This window comes from Piliocolobus tephrosceles, chromosome 13 (assembly GCF_002776525.5).
Source record: "Piliocolobus tephrosceles isolate RC106 chromosome 13, ASM277652v3, whole genome shotgun sequence".
Classification (NCBI taxonomy): Eukaryota; Metazoa; Chordata; class Mammalia; order Primates; family Cercopithecidae; genus Piliocolobus; species Piliocolobus tephrosceles.
In genome coordinates, this window is record NC_045446.1 from 29,108,147 (window position 1) to 29,126,145 (window position 17,999).

The 17,999-nt window shown below is 42.0% G+C and overlaps 1 protein-coding gene across 4 annotated transcripts in view; it reads left to right on the plus strand.

The window, feature by feature from the left end:
* SLC1A2 (solute carrier family 1 member 2) overlaps positions 1-17,999 on the plus strand; it is a 164,994-nt gene that overhangs the window by 130,047 nt on the left and 16,948 nt on the right. For all 4 annotated transcript variants that reach the window (XM_023185514.2, XM_023185513.2, XM_026454070.1 and 1 more), the window contains 3 exons: positions 1,590-1,823; positions 7,321-7,515; positions 13,242-13,376. In XM_023185514.2, the coding sequence (XP_023041282.1) occupies positions 1,590-1,823; positions 7,321-7,515; positions 13,242-13,376 (564 nt within the window). The remainder of the gene's footprint in view (positions 1-1,589; positions 1,824-7,320; positions 7,516-13,241; positions 13,377-17,999) is intronic.

The following is a 17,999-nucleotide window of genomic DNA, read 5'->3' on the forward strand; positions in this document are numbered from 1 at the left end:
GACATGGGGTACATGTGTGAAAACAGAACCCATGAGGAATTCCTTTGTCAGGACTCAGAGAATTAATGGTACTGACAGAGATGCGACAGGGCTTTTTTGCAGCACACATACAGGCATGCTCAAAAATTTAATCCCCATAGCATCTCCATGAGGTTGGAGTTAGCCGCTCTGAGCCTTGACATCCATATCTGTAAAATGGGAATAAGCCACTAACCATGGTCACATATTAATAGCTAATAAGTGGCGAGATGAGCTCCGTGTCCTATGTAGTATTCATATATATGTGTGTCATCTACTCTTCACATTTTTTCTTTAATTCAGGAAAGTGTTTGCTCCAGGCACAATTACAAGTCTGTATAGATCTTACAATTACAGCAGCCTTTCCTGACTCCCTGACCCCTGCTGGAAGCCTTATCTAGGGACTTCATTTTCCCCATAGTCTTTCTCTCAAGTGTGTTCATAATTTTTATTAAGGTAGCAACCTTCCCACAAATATTTTCATGTCAGCCAGAAACTGTCACAGGCTGAACCAATTCATGCCCTAGCAACACCATTCTGAATACTAAAGGATTTTACCAAATATGGGAAGAATATATTCAGGTTGAGAGACAAAATAGCTTTCCCAAGAGTGAGGACCAAAGTAGTTTCCAAACTCTCTATAAAATAATAATAAGATAGAACTATAGCATCAGTTTATATAGGATAAATTGGCATATGGTGAATTGCTTATCTCCAAAGAGCTGTGATTGTTCACTAAAGGGAAGTGGCTTGTCTTGGTTGGGAAAATCCCCCAGTTGGGAGTTTCAGAGACCTGAAATTGTTCTCTTATTTCCTGGTTTCCTGATCTTGGGCTGATTATTTAGCTTTTCTTAACCTCGGTTTCTTTATTTGCCATGTAGCAATAATGACACCTAGATTTTCGGGTTGTGGTAAGCATTAAGTGAGGGAATGAGTGTGCAGCTGTCACCATAGTGCTTAAAACAAAATGAAAGTAGTTAGCATTTTTGTTAGAGTAAGTATGGAAAAAATACTTTCAGACTTGGAAGTCGTAAAACCACTTTTCTCTAAATGTACATTTTGGCTCAGATGGTTTCCTTGTTCTTTCTTTCTCTCTCTCATTTTAATATATTCCCTGTCTTCCAAGGTAAAAATAATGCAAATTTACAAATTCCAGTTTATAGTTTTCTAAAAAGCTCAAATTCCCAAATTTCTAGGAAGGAACTGAGGAAGACAAATCAAACAAGATTCCCAGAGACACACCTGAGTCTCTCAACTTTGAACTTGATGGTAAAGCTAAAAGATGGTAATGCATGTCTCCTTTATCCCTAGAACTCACCTTAGCGACAAAATTTGCCTTTGGACTTTTCATCAGAGCAGGTGCCACCACATCCACAAAACAGATTTTGATTAAGGGAGTTGGTCCAAAATAGAAAATAACATCAATGGAATCTCATCACCTTTTCTCAGCAAAAGTCTTTTTTTGTACAGAAGAGCCACGTGTTTTCCTCAGGGTGCAGTACAGAGGAGGCCCAGGTTCTGAATGCCATAATGATCTCTTCAATGCTGTTTTTCCCTTTTGTGTTTTTCAGGTACTCTCCCCTGGGTATCGCCTGCCTGATCTGTGGGAAGATCATTGCAATCAAGGACTTAGAAGTGGTTGCTAGGCAACTGGGGATGTACATGGTAACAGTGATCATAGGCCTCATCATCCACGGGGGCATCTTTCTCCCCTTGATTTACTTTGTAGTGACCAGGAAAAACCCCTTCTCCTTTTTTGCTGGCATTTTCCAAGCTTGGATCACTGCCCTGGGCACCGCTTCCAGGTAGAGAACAAAAGAAATCACCTTTCTCTTTGCTCACTCTTTTGCCTTCTTTGCCACTTCTCATTTCTCAAAACCCTCCCATCACAAAGTTCAATAAGAACACTTGGCACACATTACTAAGATCTTTTGGAAAAGGCGAATGCTTTGAATTTTTGTCTCCTTGTAAGAACTTCTGAGCCTTCTGGTGAACATTTTTGCTGGTTGCAACTATATTGGAAATATGATCTCACATTAAATTTTTCAGATAAATGCATGCTATTTGTTTGCATGCCTAATTTGCTACTTATATCATTAGTGGCATTAGTTTTAGATGTTTTCTAAAGGGAGTTTAACAGGATGTTTTTCAATTAACATTTCACCTGTGATTTGGAAAATGCTATCACAAAATATTACTCTTTGAAGATTTTCGTAAATAAATTTTCAAAAGTAGAAGCAGCAGCTTTTACAAAGTAAATGGTATGTTAGGTGAGACTTTTTCTAACAAACAAAGTTCAGCCAAGTCTTTGACCTCGACATGAACCTCTAATGGATTATTCTTCCCCGGAGTTAACTTGGCATTGATGAAGAATCAGTTCCCCCTTTATTACCTAGTTCCAGTGCCTAGAAAGCCAAAGAGGACCCCAGAGATATGCAGAGAAAAATCATTTTTTGGACTATCATCTTGGACTGAATCTAACAAAAACAACCCAAAAAATGAACAAGAAGAAATACATAAGAAATGCCTTATAATTGGGCTGGGTGCAGTGGCTCACGCTTGTAATCCCAGCACTTTGGGAGGCCTTGGCAGGCGGATCACTTGAAGTCAGGAGTTCAAGACCAGTCTGGCTAACATGGTGAAACCCCATCTCTACTAAAAATACAAAAATTAGCCAGGTGCGGTGGGGAGTGCCTGTAGTCCCAGCTATTCGGGAGTCTGTGGCAGGAGAATTGCTTAAACCTAGGAGGCGGAGGTTGCAGTAAGCTGAGATTGCATCACTGCACTCTAGTCTGGGTGACAAAGTGAGACTCCATCTGAAAAAAAAAAGAAAAGAAAAGAAAAGAAAAAAGAAAGAAAGGAAGAAAGAAAGAAAGAAATGCCTTACAATTGAGAATTTTTAAGACTAGTGTTTTACTTTCAGCTTGCAGTCATTATTTTATGTCTGCACATATGTCCTTGGGTCACAAAACTAAGACTGAATCATAAAACAGGGAGGCAAGCAAATTCTGAAACCCATAGCTCATCATCAGGTCCTTGTTGCAGAACCTGTGCCCATGTACAGCTAGTGAGGTGCCACTCCATGACACAGCAGGGCCTGTTGCTCCACAGCTGCTGAGCAGGCAGTCAGGTTTCCCTTAAGCGACCTAACAGACCAATAATGCGTGGGAAACCAAATTAAATTTCCACCTTGCAAATCAATGAGGATTCAGTGCTAGTAGAAAATGGGGTTTCAGACCAAGCTGGAATATACACAATCTTAAGGATCTAGATTCTGCACCCAGTTTCCGTAGATGAAGGAAAACACTTCAAAATTTCCTTCTTGGTTTTATAAATTTCCCATGACTAAGTATCTCTATCCATACAGATCTCCACTTGAAGAAAAAGAGGAAAAAGAACAAAAAAAACCCACCTGGTTTAATTTTATGTTTGTTTTCTGGTTATAAGCCTGGTATCTCATACTTTATCTCATACCTGGCTCATAACCAGAAAAGAAAAATAAAATAAAATTTCTGCAGGCTCATTGTGAAAAAGTTCAGGCAGTGAATACAATACTTTTGAAGAAGAAAATGAGCTTTGCCAATTATTCTATCATACAGTGATAACTGGTCATAACCTTTTAATTAGTCTTTAGTTATACATCTTTCAAGTTCTTACTATGTATATATATATGCTGTTTTATAAATAGCTGTTCTTTTACTAGTCAACATGTCATAAAAGTTATATCTATTGCAATAGACTTTACTACCAGTTTTTAAACTGCATAGTAATGCACTGTATGTAGTACAATGCAAACCCCACCCCATCCTAGCCACAGTGATGTACATTTAAGGCATGTCTAGCAAACAGAGCTGTGACAAACATCCTTAAAAATACATCTCTGCAAGGTTGTATGATGATCCCCTCAGGGTAAGTGGAATTTCAGAGTTAAATGGTATGCACTTTGACGGTTTTGAATCACGTTACCAGATTGCTATTCAGAAAAATTTATTATTTTATGTTCCCATTAACTGGGGTTTGAGGGTGTGCCCATCTCCGCTTACTTACCAGCTCTGGATATTACCAGTCACTTTAATGCTTTCCAGTCCTACTGGGTGAAAAGTAATCTCATGGGATATGCATATCTTTACTTCTCCTTCCCCTCCCCTTTCCCCTGCCTTGTGAATTGTTCATGAACTTGGTCATTTTCCTGTTGAGGTATTCGTCCCTCCCTGATTGATTTTCAAGCTCTCTTTTTGTATAAGCATATTAGCTCATGTGTCACAAGTTGCAAATAATCCTCCTCTTCACTTGACATTTGTCTTAAAAAGTTACTGTGCTTTTTGCCTCTAGAAATTTTAAATTTGTACTTAGTCAAAGCTATCAATACTTTTCTTCAGAATTTAGAATTTAGATTTTGCTTAGGAATAGCTTCTCCAAGTTAATACAATATGACTTTTATTTTCTTCCAATACCTTTATGGTTTAGATCTTTCAACTATTTCAAAAATATTAGTATTATTTTCTTTTGAATGACTAGGCCATTATTTCAGTAACTTTGTAAGACAAGGTGAATCTTAAGGGAATTTGCATGGCCCAAATTTGTATTTAAATCAGAGACAAATGCTCAGATTATCCAACCAAGGCTGCAAATATTAGACCAATTTCTTCCCCAACCCTGTATTTCATTTGAAAAAAAAAAAAAAAATGTGGTTTTAATCTTTAGTTAAAATGTGGTTTTTGCCTGGATGTGGAATTTCTTTGTTTAAAAGGCTGTGTGACATGAGTCATGTACCGAGAATTAACTGAAGGTTTCTTTGCCATCATGGTCACAGAGAAGAAGGAAAAAACGCAAAACCCAGGAACAGCCCACAAAATATCTTTCCTGCCTCCTCGGCCCTTGTACAGAATAAAGATGTTGAGGGTAGTTGAACGACTTTTCTCAATGGTTCCAGAGGCTGGTGTCAGGGAGGGAAGAGAGAGGGGGGTGGCCTGAGACCGACCTGTCTTCAGCCCTCCAACTTCAGTGCAGGCTGTTAAAACTAATATGTAAAAAACAAAAGAAGCATGTCAAATATCTGACAGTTATTGTTAGCAACATTTGAGGGCTGTCATATGGCCATTGAGGCAGGAGACAAAAAAGCAACGTCAGAATGTCAGCCCGTCCACATAGGAAAGCTTGAAATTAAAATTCTCAAGTCCTAGTTTGATTGGGTAGGTGGGTTTTTAAAGACATAAAGAAAGCCTGTCCAGTAGAGAAATAGAGGATATTTTTATACTTACCAATCATTTTTCCCAATCTACTTAATTGTCCAAAGACCATTTGATGACAGTTTGGAAAAATGAATGCAATAATAAATATAAATGTATTCCAGCAATCCCAGAAGTGTCCTTAGATTTGAGAATCCTTGCAATCGAGAATCCTGGCCACCAACCACAACTGAACAGTCATCTCAGACCAGTCCTGGTGTCCTGGCAACCCTTCGAAAGGGCCCAGGAAAGGGTGGGGTAAGAGGAAGAAAGGGACACTGACTTCGCATTAAGACAGCAAGCCAGGTCTAATGGCATCTCCTGCATGCAAATGAGGCCAGGCTCCAACTTTGCCCTGAGTTTGCAAGATTTTAGTTATGAAATGTTCCCCAACAAACATTTCTTCTTCCTACCCAAGACCAAGAAGGAGGCATGAGACAGACCCCTGACTTGAAATCACAAAGAATGCTCTGGTAAGAGGAATTTGGCTCTCCTAAGGTTGTTTTAGGAGCTTGTGGACCAGTGGTTTGATAAGATGCACATCTGGGCATCCCTAGTTTTAGGGCTTCTGATTTGTTGGTTCTGGATAGGCCCTGGAATCTTCATTTCATTTAGCTACCCTGGAGCAGATGGTCTTCTCCCACTCTCTGAGAAACCAAGACCTCTACAGGGATCTATGTCCAGCTTAGTCACTAATTCTGACCAGTAGAAGGAGGAAACTTTGACAAAAGCTGTAAGTGCAAGAGAGAAAACACCTCCAAATGTTGTCTGCATTGCAGGTTTTCTAATTCACTTTGCTAAAGTTTGAATAGAAAAAAATCAAGAGGATGGACCATGAAGCACTTCCATGGCAGTTTGAGTGTTTTGCATTGCTTTCTACATTACTTAAACTTTGCAGCAAATCCACTCACCCTCCCATGCACTTCTATCCACATGGAGATAATATTCTGGCCTTTAGCAATCCTTATTTTTTATTGGTCTCCGATTTTGAAGACATATGAACATGTCAGGAATTCTGGCCTTTGAGGCTGGGTCATGTGGTCATGAATCCACATCCCAGGCCTGGGAGGAGTAGGGGTGAAGTCACTTCATATTTAGTCTCTGATTTGCTGTCGAACACATGCTTTCCTGCTCCATGTCATTGAAGTGACTGTAGAATTGGCTGATGAGCGTGTGTATCAGGGTGTTGGACTATCTGTGAGGTTCCCCAGTGAAGTGCTTCAGCTCATGCTGAAGGGTGCTGGACATGTTTATTGTTGTGGAAATTAGCAAGCCCAGCTCAGGGCAATTTCCTGGGGCTAAATGCGATCCATTCAGTCATTTTATTGGAAACAGCATTTCTAGCATGAAATTATGGGTTATCCAAAAATTCCTCATCCCATTTCACTGTTGATAGATGATTCTTTTCTGACATAGATTTTTTTTTTTTTTTTTTTTTTTTTGAGACAGAGTCTCACTCTGTCGCCCAGGCTGGAGTGCAGTGGCCGGATCTCAGCTTACTGCAAGCTTCGCCTCCTGGGTTTACGCCATTCTCCTGCCTCAGCCTCCCGAGTAGCTGGGACTACAGGCTCCCACCACCTCGCCCGGCTAGTTTTTTGTATTTTTTAGTAGAGACGGGGTTTCACCGTGTTAGCCAGGATGGTCTCGATCTCCTGATCTTGTGATCCGCCCGTCTCGGCCTCCCAAAGTGCCGGGATTGCAGGCTTGAGCCACCGCGCCTGGCCAGATTTTTTTTTTTTGCAACCCAATTAATATGGGCAATCAGATGCACTTCAATATCGAATCCAAGATGGAAACAGTGGTCAAAAGAAAACATCTTCAAGTTCTGAGTATATCTCCAGAACCAGAACCAACGAAAATATTTTGCTGCCTATTAGCATCTCAGTAAGATTGAATTTCAGCCTCCAACTCACCAGTTTTTAATCTGGCTCCAGATACTGCTTTTTTGCATGTCACCTTGCTTGATTGACACAAAACAAGAAAAACTAAGGATGCAGTGGCGTTCCAGTTTGTGCATTGTCCTGCTTCTCTAAAGTGGACATAACCCTGTCTCTCTCTTTCTCTTTGTTCTCAGTGCTGGAACTTTACCTGTCACCTTCCGTTGCCTGGAAGAAAATCTGGGGATTGATAAACGTGTGACTAGATTCGTCCTTCCTGTTGGAGCAACCATTAACATGGATGGTACAGCCCTTTACGAAGCGGTGGCCGCCATCTTTATAGCCCAAATGAATGGTGTTGTCCTGGATGGAGGACAGATTGTGACTGTAAGGTGAGGAGGGTGGGGTAAAACACAAAAACAACTACCTGTTGTTCTACCCTGTTTCCCCTCTACACTAGCTCCATGTGACAGAGGCCACTTGAATTTCATTTCTGCTGGTGGAAGACAATGAAGGTAATAAAAGAAGAGGAATTATTGACAGCCTTCAAAAGGAAAAGATTGCGACAAGAAAGAAGACTCATTAATACCTCCTGTTTGTATTGCATATGTCAACTTGCTTTAGAAATTGGATATTATTTGATTTTTAGCAATCCTGTGATGTAGGCAGGGTAATTTCTTTGTCCATTTAATAGACGAAGAAACTCAGGCACCAAGAGGCATGGTAGTTTGTCCATGGCTACAGCATGGCTGTAAGTAAGGCCAACATCAGTAATGATTTGACAGGACTGTAACTGAGGCCAACATCAGCTGACTCTGGATCCATTTTTTGTTTCAGTAAAATATGCTCCGTTCAATATTCTATCACCAGAGGATAACGGCAGAAATTACAAAATACTGGAAGAGATTCCTAAATATGACATATACTATTTTATTACAAGTAAATAGCACATAGTTTTGCTTTTACTAAAGCTGTTTTTATTTAAATGCATTCATCATTTTAAAAATTCAGAAAGAACATTTTCCTGAGAGATCATTAAAAATATGTTGCCTCACCATAAACTTAAAAGATCACACCTACTAGCCAAACTAACACTTCACTTTCTTGCTTCTAGGTTAAGTCATTGAAAATATCGGTCTTCAACCCATTCAATGTTATATTGACATTATAGCATGAAATAAAGCTTTTTGGAATCATCATTTTAATATTATCACTCCCAACCCATCTAAATGCTTCAATTAAGCCAGAAGCCAATTTCTGCCCTAACTTATGTTATATCCCTACTCTCAGTCTCAATTTCCTCATCTATAAATAAGGAAGGTATTCATAATTTGGGGCTAAAAGCCCAGAGTGTTGCTTTGTTTGCCTTGAAATATATTGTAAAAGGTTAGAAATTCATCCTCTTATAAGACAGCTGCACTTCAGTTTCCTACAGTCTCCCCTGCCTACCCTATTACTTATGCCTGGTCTGCTGCACCTGTCACCGCAGCTTGGTCCTTTAAGACACTACAGTTTGTCAATTTTGGACTCAACAATTTATAAGTTTTATTTCCCCTCTCAGACTCTATGTGATCAGAAAACATAGGGAGTAAGTGGGTCACATTCTGTGTGACAGATGTACTTGCAGTAGAAAGAGAATTCCAGATATTAGAATAGCCAAGGCCTGGGTGATTCATTTTAGGAAATGAATGAGGTAGACACTGGAATACACTTTCATCCTCCACGATGATAATCACTCCACTCTTTGGTTCCTCTGAGGTGGCAGACTCTTTCCATACATTGCTTTAAACATGCCCAGCAGTCCTGAAGAGAAGGGATAGTCATTATTCCCATTTTACAGAGGAGACATGTGAGGCTCAAAGAAATTATGTGACAAACCTAGGTCTCATGGTTATGGGTGGCAGAGGCACAAGTCAAATTTCTATTCCACAGTTTACCTCTTCCAACCACAAGTCATTTCTTCTTTCTGACTATGACTCAAAAACAGACATTAGAATAGTGTTTTTGTTGACTTTTTCCATTGGGCATTAGAAGGGGCAATATTTTTGGGGTTCAGGCTAAGGCGCTAGCCTCTTTCTCCCACTTCAGTTTCTCCCCCAGGCAGCACTGTCAACCTCTATATTAGACACTTTGGTAATAATCTGGTGTCTGGTTGATTCATGTTATTCAACAGTCCATTTTCTGGTAGGCCTTTAATGGACTAGGGCCATTTTAGGAGATCTCTCCTAAGAGGCAGTGTTCATTTGGGTCTGATGTCTCTACATGCTCAGATTTTTAAAAAGTCCAAACTGAGGGACCACCCAGTGTCTGTAGAAGTGCTGGAAAATTCCTCTAATCATGTCCTCTATGTGTTCTAGGGGCTGATACTGCCATGGAATGGCCACTTCAGAGCCTGTGCTTGATCTGTCTAGCTCTGAGGTATTCAACCAGCTCAAGGACATTTTTGTTAAAACACATCTTTCTCCTTTATTCTTATAACCATTCCAGAAGATTTAGTGAATATCCCATATGCATCTGAGTTCACTTTAGCAACTCAGCAAATAGAGAAAAGAAAAATTCACCATGTTTAATACACACACACAATATGAAAACATGAAATAGCAATCACATTTATTTAATCAGCTAGCCGAAATGTCTTCCAGTGACTCTCTTGCTAAATTATCTCACCTTAGATAAGGAAACAGAGGCTCAGAGAATAGATCACACACGGCCATCTAGAGGAACAACTACAATTTAAGTTTCCAAATGCTGGCATATGCTTCCATTTATTTAACTTGTGATCCTAGAAACAGCCCTAAAAAGTAGATATTGGGTTCCGTATTTTACAGATGGAGAAAATGAGGCACAGTAAGATGAGGTAACTGGGCCAGGATCACACTGTTTATAAGAGGCAGAAATGGGATTTGAACCCAGACCACCTTACTCTGGGGTTTGTGTTTTTAACCATTACACACACTGCCTCCACTATATTATACTGTTGGGTTGCAAAATAATAATTTTTATATATATATATAATAAAATCTTCACAACCACCCTATGAATTATATACTACAAGGGAGCCTCAGTTTCCTCATCTGCATAATGGGAACAATAACAAATTCTAGGGTGGCTGAGAATATGGTGGCTGGCTCATAGTCTCTTATGAGTATGAACCAGGCACCAGTCAAGAAATGTTAGCTTCTATTATTATTATTGATGTCTAATAAAACACACAACACTCCTAGAATATTAAAGAAAAATGTGGTCATGACATCATGAGTACCGTGATGTTACTGACAATGGAAAGCATATTTCAGGTCAGAAGATCAAGTCTTTCAAAATTATGTCCTAACAATTATCACAAGATGCTAACCTCTCTTGCTTTAAAACTCAAAGACAAAAAGGGCTTCTTAAGAAAGTCTTTTGCCAAGCAAAAGTCATTTCTGCTCTCTCAACTCTTGGTCTTGATGGTAACCATATTTTCCATTAAGTTCCCACTATTAGATGGGAACTTACAGATGGGAGAATGGACCAGTGAGTGTTTGAATTTGTGCTTAACTTCTATAAATTTATCTACACAGGGTTTGTTTTATATTAACAGTGATACTACTGAGCATTTTCAGTTGACAGAAGATGAGTTTGACCATACACATTTAAATCTCTGGCCCCTGGGTGAGTTCAGTCAAATCCTCCTGAATTGTAGCCCCCACAAGGGCTACCTCTGGGGCACCCACCATGGGTGGATATACTTCATGCCTGCAGTTTATTTGGAGGAAAATAGCCAAATCTATCTTCATGCTGCACTTCTAAGTAAATTCTTCATTCCTCTCCTTTCACTGCATATAGGAAAATAGTGATTAGAAATTCTCAGCATTTTATTAATTCATAGAATTTTCAATGTAGGGAGGGATCAAGGCCATCAAGGACCAGCGTGGCATTGAAATCAAGTAGACCGTTGTTCAAATCCCAGCAGACTATGTTCAAGCTGTGTGACCTAAGTTTCTCCACCCATCCTATATATGTTTTCCTCACGGTGAAAGCAGGTGTTACTATATATGTCCCTTGCAGGGTTACTGTGAGGTTCTGCTCTGATATTGTGTGTCTAGTATCTTAACAGCTTCCAGGAACCCTAGAGAAGTGAGCCAGGGGAGTGGAAGACCAGGCAAAGCAGAAAGCAATGAGGGATGCAGGGAAAATCACTGCCCAAGGAGCTCTTGCAGGGCTTAGAATTCCACAGACAGACACTGTGCCCACTGGAGGGTGAGGATATTATTAGGGTGGAGGACAAGAGGGCAAAGCAACTTCCAGGAAGAATTATCTTTACAAGACTTTGTCTCACACAACCAAAAGATAACCAGATAATGTTAGTGTTAACCACAGTTCAAAGGGACGTGCAAGAGTGACTCAGAGCAACTGATGCTGTAAATAAAACAGTCAAGGTCAAGACTGTTGGAACTTGGGGAGTTCCCCTTCCCTGGTGTTCTGTCTGTTTGGGAAATGGTTGAGAATTCCCTTCTTCCAGCTCTCGGGGTTTTAGGGAAGTTTTCATTGCAAAGCAGTCTGGTCCTGTCCAGATTTCTTGACAAGAAAAACAATTCACATTTACTGGGCGGGATGGGGTGGGGTGGGGATGGGCCAGAATGTGCCTGGCCCTTCTAAGTGTATTTTAATTTATTAGCTCCTGAAAGCTTCTGACTACCCCATGAAAGAGATACCATTACTGTCTCCTTTTTACAGACGAGGAAATCAAGGCACAGAGAGGTTAAGTTGCCTGTAGTCATGTGGTTATTAAGTGGCAGAGCTGGAATTTGAACTCAGGTTGTTCAACTGCTGTACTTTCACGGCTGAGCACTCCACACTGTACCTCTTGTGACCCAGATAGATTCAAGGAAGTTGGAGTGCACCAAGCCTTGACACCATGGAGTGGGAGGGGAAGGGTGTGGTTGGGGGGTCTGTAGATCACACCCAGGGGAAGTGTCTATGCAAGGATGGGCCTAAACTTGGGAAGGATGGCAATATGGGAAAAACAGCTCAAACCACAGGCTCTCCACGGGCCTTAATCTCCAAAACATAAGATTAGGTATATTCAGGTCCCTCCCGATGATAAGACCCCAGGATTCTGTGCTTGGTCACACTGATAGCCCGGATTTAGTTGAAACAATTTGAGAGGCTGCCTCTCAGCTCATAAAATTTCTAGGATTTTATAACTACAAAGAAAGCAGTCCCCCTTACATTTTGGTACCCACAAAAACAACTTGGGAATCCATATTTCCGAAGTACTCTTGATATGATATTTTGATATGACAGCTTGGTACAGATGGCATCCAGAAAAGAGGAAAAAGAGTCACTGCCCTTTGCCAGACCACAGAGACTCCCTGGTGTCAGGACAGGGCACTTGAACTCCAGATTAACCCTCTCCCAGAGACAAATTTCAAAATGGTGCTGGGTGTGGCCCTGGCATTGTTTGGAAAGAACTGATGAGATGCTTCAGAAAGAAAGCCTCCCTTTCTTTCATTATCATTCCTTGGCATCCTCCTTCTGAATAATGTATTTTCCAGCCCATGGTGAGGCATCCAGGCGCCTGACGCTTAGTGTCATTTGGAATCTGTTGATTTGTTCCCCTGATGTCTAACTCAGTCGGGTCTGGATATTTGCTATTCTGAGTTCTCATGCTAACCTTGGCAATGGCCTTCTCAGACCCTTGCCACGTAGTCCAAAAGCCTCTGGTGCTCACAGAGACATAAAAGCGTAAGCAAAAATGAATGCAGTTGTGTTCCCATGGGAGGATTAAGGGCGATTTGTTTTTATCTTTAATATTTCCTTGCCTGCTTTTAGAGCCACGCTTACCTTATTTGAGCCCTGTGGTATATTAGACTAATTGGATAGCATGATGGGAATAAGGCTCCAATCCATGAATTTATAAGCTTACATCATAGTTGAGCAGAACCCAAATAGGCCTTAATCCTTAATTCCTGGGTCTTAGTACTGTAGATTTCTCTATTCCTTGGTGGAGAGTATGGGGTGGGGGTTGGGGGGTGGGGATTTTACGGCCTCAGGAAAATTAGAGCTTAGAATTGCCAGGGTTGGTTTTGCTAAGATTCTTTCTATTTCCGTGACCTGGACTTCTCTGTTCTTATAGCCTCACAGCCACCCTGGCAAGTGTCGGCGCAGCCAGTATCCCCAGTGCCGGACTGGTCACCATGCTCCTCATTCTGACGGCCGTGGGCTTGCCAACAGAGGACATCAGCCTGCTGGTGGCTGTGGACTGGCTGCTGTAAGTGCCTGTGGATGGGGTTCTGCTGGGACTGTGAGTACTGCCTCCCAGGGATGGACAGGTAGCAAGGCTACAACCAAGATCTTAGCTAATCCCCATGGCAACTCCCTCACTCTTCCTTCCTCCTTCCTGCTCACATTTACTGAGTTACCTATTTGAGAACGAAAGAAGAAAAAGATTAAATATTTGAAGGCCTCACAGTCTAGTGGAGGAGTCAGACAGATTATGACACAAGGTTAAAAGTACAGTAATAAGGAACCAGCTACTGATGCATTCAAGAATCTCAGAACATTATATTGAATGAACAGAGCCAGACACAAAGGAATATGTACTGTATGATTCCATTTATATGAAGCTCTAAGAAAAGACAATGTAACACATATCAATAGAAAGAGATCAGTTGGGGCTGGGTGCAGTGGCTCACGCCTGTAATCCCGGCACTTTTGGAGGTCGAGGGAGGTGGATCATCTGACATCAGGAATTCAAGACCAGCCTGGCCAACATGGTGAAACCCCATCTCTACTAAAAATACAAAAAAATTAGCTGGGCATGGTGGCATGTGCCTATAATCCCAACTACAGGAGAGGCTGAGGCAGGAGAATGGCTTGAACCTGGGAGGCGGAGGTTGCAGTGAGCTGAGACTGTGCCACTGCCCTCTAGCCTAGGGGAGAGTGAGACTCTGCCTCAACAAAAAAAGAAAGAACAAAGAGATCAGTGGTTTCTTAGGGCCAGGTATAGGGGAATAGAGATTAACTGGGAAGGAACACAAGGAAAGCTTTGGGAGTGACAGAAATGTTCCGTTTGCACAGGTATTCACAGGTGTTTACATTTGTCAAAACTCTTCAAACCATGCACTTAAAATGGGTACATTTTGTTGTATGTAAGTTACATTTCAATAAAGTGATTAAAACATAGCACACACATAAAAGCACAGTGATAGAGAGAAGCCTTCATCTCAGTCAAGAATGGAAGGACGGAGTGGAGAATATCAAGAAACATGAAAATGGTTACTGAATTTGAGTGTTCACTAGGTGAACAGCTACTAGACTGAGCACTTTATATCTTCCTCTTTAACAGCCTTGAAAGTTCCATGTTATTATTCCCACTTTATAGATGAGGACACTGAGGTTTATAGAGGTAAAGGGACTTGGGAATGGACAGATATCCGATCCTCGGTCAGCCTCTCTCTGGAGCCTAACAAATTCTTGTTTATGGTCACATTCAAGCTTCTAAAGGCAGTGGTAGCTGAGCTGAATCATAACCAATAGGTAAAAGTTTCTCAGGTGAATGTAGGGAGAGGGGGAACAGGACATTCCAGTCAAGGCCAGCCTGCACAGAGGCACTGAGGTTATAGCACTGTGAGGATGTACGAGTGGTCTGGTACTCTTGGAGGCAGCGGGTGGTGAAAGGTGAGCAAGATGGACATCCTCAAAGGCCGTGCAGAGAAACTCGAACTTGACCATGTATGGTAGTTCAGCTACCTTTCCCAGTGAAGCACATTGTCCTCATTTACAAAACTCACTGCCCATTCACAAAGGTGGGAAAGCCTAACCAGATGGTCCTCCATAAGGGGGTTGCAGTGGATCCCCTCTAAGTGCCCACTTGGGCTTTGATGTTCTATGAGATACACACCGATGCCTCCTGTCCAGCATTGGAGTTATATGATAGGGCCTCCGACAATGCCAGTCTTCAATGTCAGAGGCACAGAGTGACAAGTGCTGGCCCAGAGGCCCAAGGCCAAAGTGCCCACACTTATTTTTCAAACTGCCTCACTTGCCAGTAGCAAATTTTCTGACATTTATTGGCATTGATTTTAAGAGCCAGAAACCACATTTTTTTTTTTTTTCCAGATGGAGTCTTTCTCTGTTGCCCAGGATGGAGTGCAGTGGTACGATCTTGGCTCACTGCAACCTCTGCCTCCTGGGTTCAAGCAATTCTCCTGCCTTAGCCTCCTAAGTAGCTGGGACCACAGGCATGTGCCACCACACCCGGCTGATTTGTGTATTTTGTAGAGACAGGGTTTCACTATGTTGGCCAGGCTGGACTCAAACTCCTGACCTCAAGTGATCGGCCCACCTTGGCCTCCCACAGTGCTGGGATTACAGGCATGAGCCATTGTGCCCAACCTCAGAAACCACATTTTGTGGACTTGAGTTTGTTCTTGCTTCCTACCCCCACCCTTCCAAAGAGAGGACAATGCAAGTGGCTGAAGGGAGGAAGGACATCTGGGAAGGCTAAAAAGAAGCCCGACCTCTCCATAAGATGTGCCTGCTGTTGGTGCAGACAACAGGACTTAGGTTAGAAGTAAGAAGTGCCCAGCACTTTGGGAGGCCTAGGCAGGCGGATCACCTGAGTTCGGGAGTTCAAGGCCAGCCTGACCAACATGGAGAAACCCCGTCTCTACCAAAAATGCAAAATAATTAGCCGGGTGTGGTGGCGTATGCCTGTAATCCCACCTGCTCGGGAGGCTAAGGCAGGAGAATCGCTTGAACCTGGGAGGCGGAGGTTGCGGTGAGCTGAGATCGTGCCATTGTACTCCAGCCTGGGCAACAAGAGTGAAATTCCATCTGAAAACAAAACGAAACAAAACAAAACAAAACAGAAGTAAGAAGTGGCTCCCTGAACAGAATCAGTTCAACTTGGGAGGGCTGCAAGGAAGGCCATGGATCTTCTTGACTGACTCCTTCATCATCAGAAGACACTCAGGAAATACCTTTAGCGGAAGGTGAAGAGCAAACAAAATAGCCTCATCTCTGTCTCTACCAGTCTCTCAGGTGGTGGTAGTGGCATCCTTACCTGCCAGCTTGGTTGTTCTCTGTGTCCTATGTTGGCCCCAAGGAACAGCCTTTCTCATGACATCTGTTCAGACAAGGCAGCTGAGAGTCAATGGTGGTGTATGGGTGGGAAGGATTGTGAGAGAAGGGGATGAAGGATACAAAGGAATGGGGTAGGCTGTTGGATGGAAGGGGGACCAAGGGGAAATGAAGACATTGGCAGTGGTCTAGAGACAGAGCACATAGTAGGAGCTCAATAAATATGTGCTACTCTTAACCACATAGTAGCTGTGTGATAATTAGGGTCCTCCCACATGAGAAGAAAGATGAAGGAAGCCATTTAAGTTCTGCTGGCTTTCCCTGTGACTTGTTGCTTACTTAAACCCCTGACTCTTTGCCTGTCAAGTCTTTTCAATGCGTGTTGTCATTGAGGGTCCCTTGCCTGCTGCAACAATATCACCTCACTTTTTTCTTGGGCTTATTTCCAAGGCTTTAAACCACCATTAGAGATTCATCTTTTTAAAAAATATTATTATAGAGGCTGCCCCCCATTATAATACAAATGCCTTTGAGTGGAAAAAATGCACTAATATGATCTGGAATGAGGAAAAGGGGCTGATATTTGGTGGGTACTGCAATATCTTTACATCTGTCTCCATTTAATCATTAAGGTGCCCTATGATGTATTTCCAGATGAGAAAACTGGGAATCAGAAGGGTTGAGTGTTTTACCTGATGCACAGCAGAGCTTGTATAGCCAGGTCAGGGCACTTCATCCAACTCCACACAGCCTCCTAATTTGTACTAAACAGTTCTAGCAGTGGGGAGGAGGAACAGAGAGGCCCAGAGTTGGGAAAGTCGGAGAAGACACACTTATTAGGGCCTCCTATTGGGCTATGGTTTGAATATTTGTCCAGTCCAAAACTCATGTTGACATTTAATTGCCATTGTAGTAATATTAAGAGGTTGGACCTTTAAAAGGTGATTACGTCGTGAAGGCTTCACCCTCATGAGTGGGGATGGTGCATTATAAAAGGGGAAGTTCAGCCCCTTCTTGCCCTCTCTTTGCCTTTCTGCGTTCTGCTATGTCATCATGCAGAAAGAAGACCTTTGCCAGATGCCAGTGTCTTGATCTTGGACTTCCCAACCTCCAGAACTCTGAGGAAATAAATTTCTGTTCTTCACAAATTACCCAATCTCAAGTATTTTGTTATAGCAGCACAGACTAAGACACACCTGAATCTGCATGCTAAACAGAGAAATATTTTTGACCTATTTTTTTCTTCTCTCAGCATGAAAATAACAAATAGACTCAATGAGGACAAATGGGGTACAATCAAGGTCTTAGCCACTCTTAGAATTCAAGTCCTCCAGCCCCAGTGGGTCTGCCATTGTGGGCCCTGTTCCTTCTTGGCAGTCATTTGTTCTCAAGCCTGTTGGATGTGAGTCACTTCATGAAACATTCAAAACCCTGCCTACTTCTGACCTAAATGTTAGCAAATGAAATAGGAGGGCCAGGTCCTCCCAGATCACCCCACGCAGGTGCTCACATGCTTGCACTTGCAAAGGAAAGCAGAGCGTCCTAACTCCAGGGCTGAAGTGTGTCAGCAAGAGGGAGTTGGCTGAATTTAAAAAAAAAAAAAAAAAAAAAGGATGATACATTTGGATTAACTATATTGATAAAATCAAGTAAGAGAAAACCCTATCCTTGGCTGGAGATGGGAAGAAAGGAGCAAATGAAGAGCTGTTATCCAGTTCTAGGGCTCTGATCTCAAATGGAGGGAGGAGTGTGATGAAGGGAAAGAGAGTCTAAGAGGCAGGAGCCCTGGGTCTGAGAGCTCTGTGCTTAC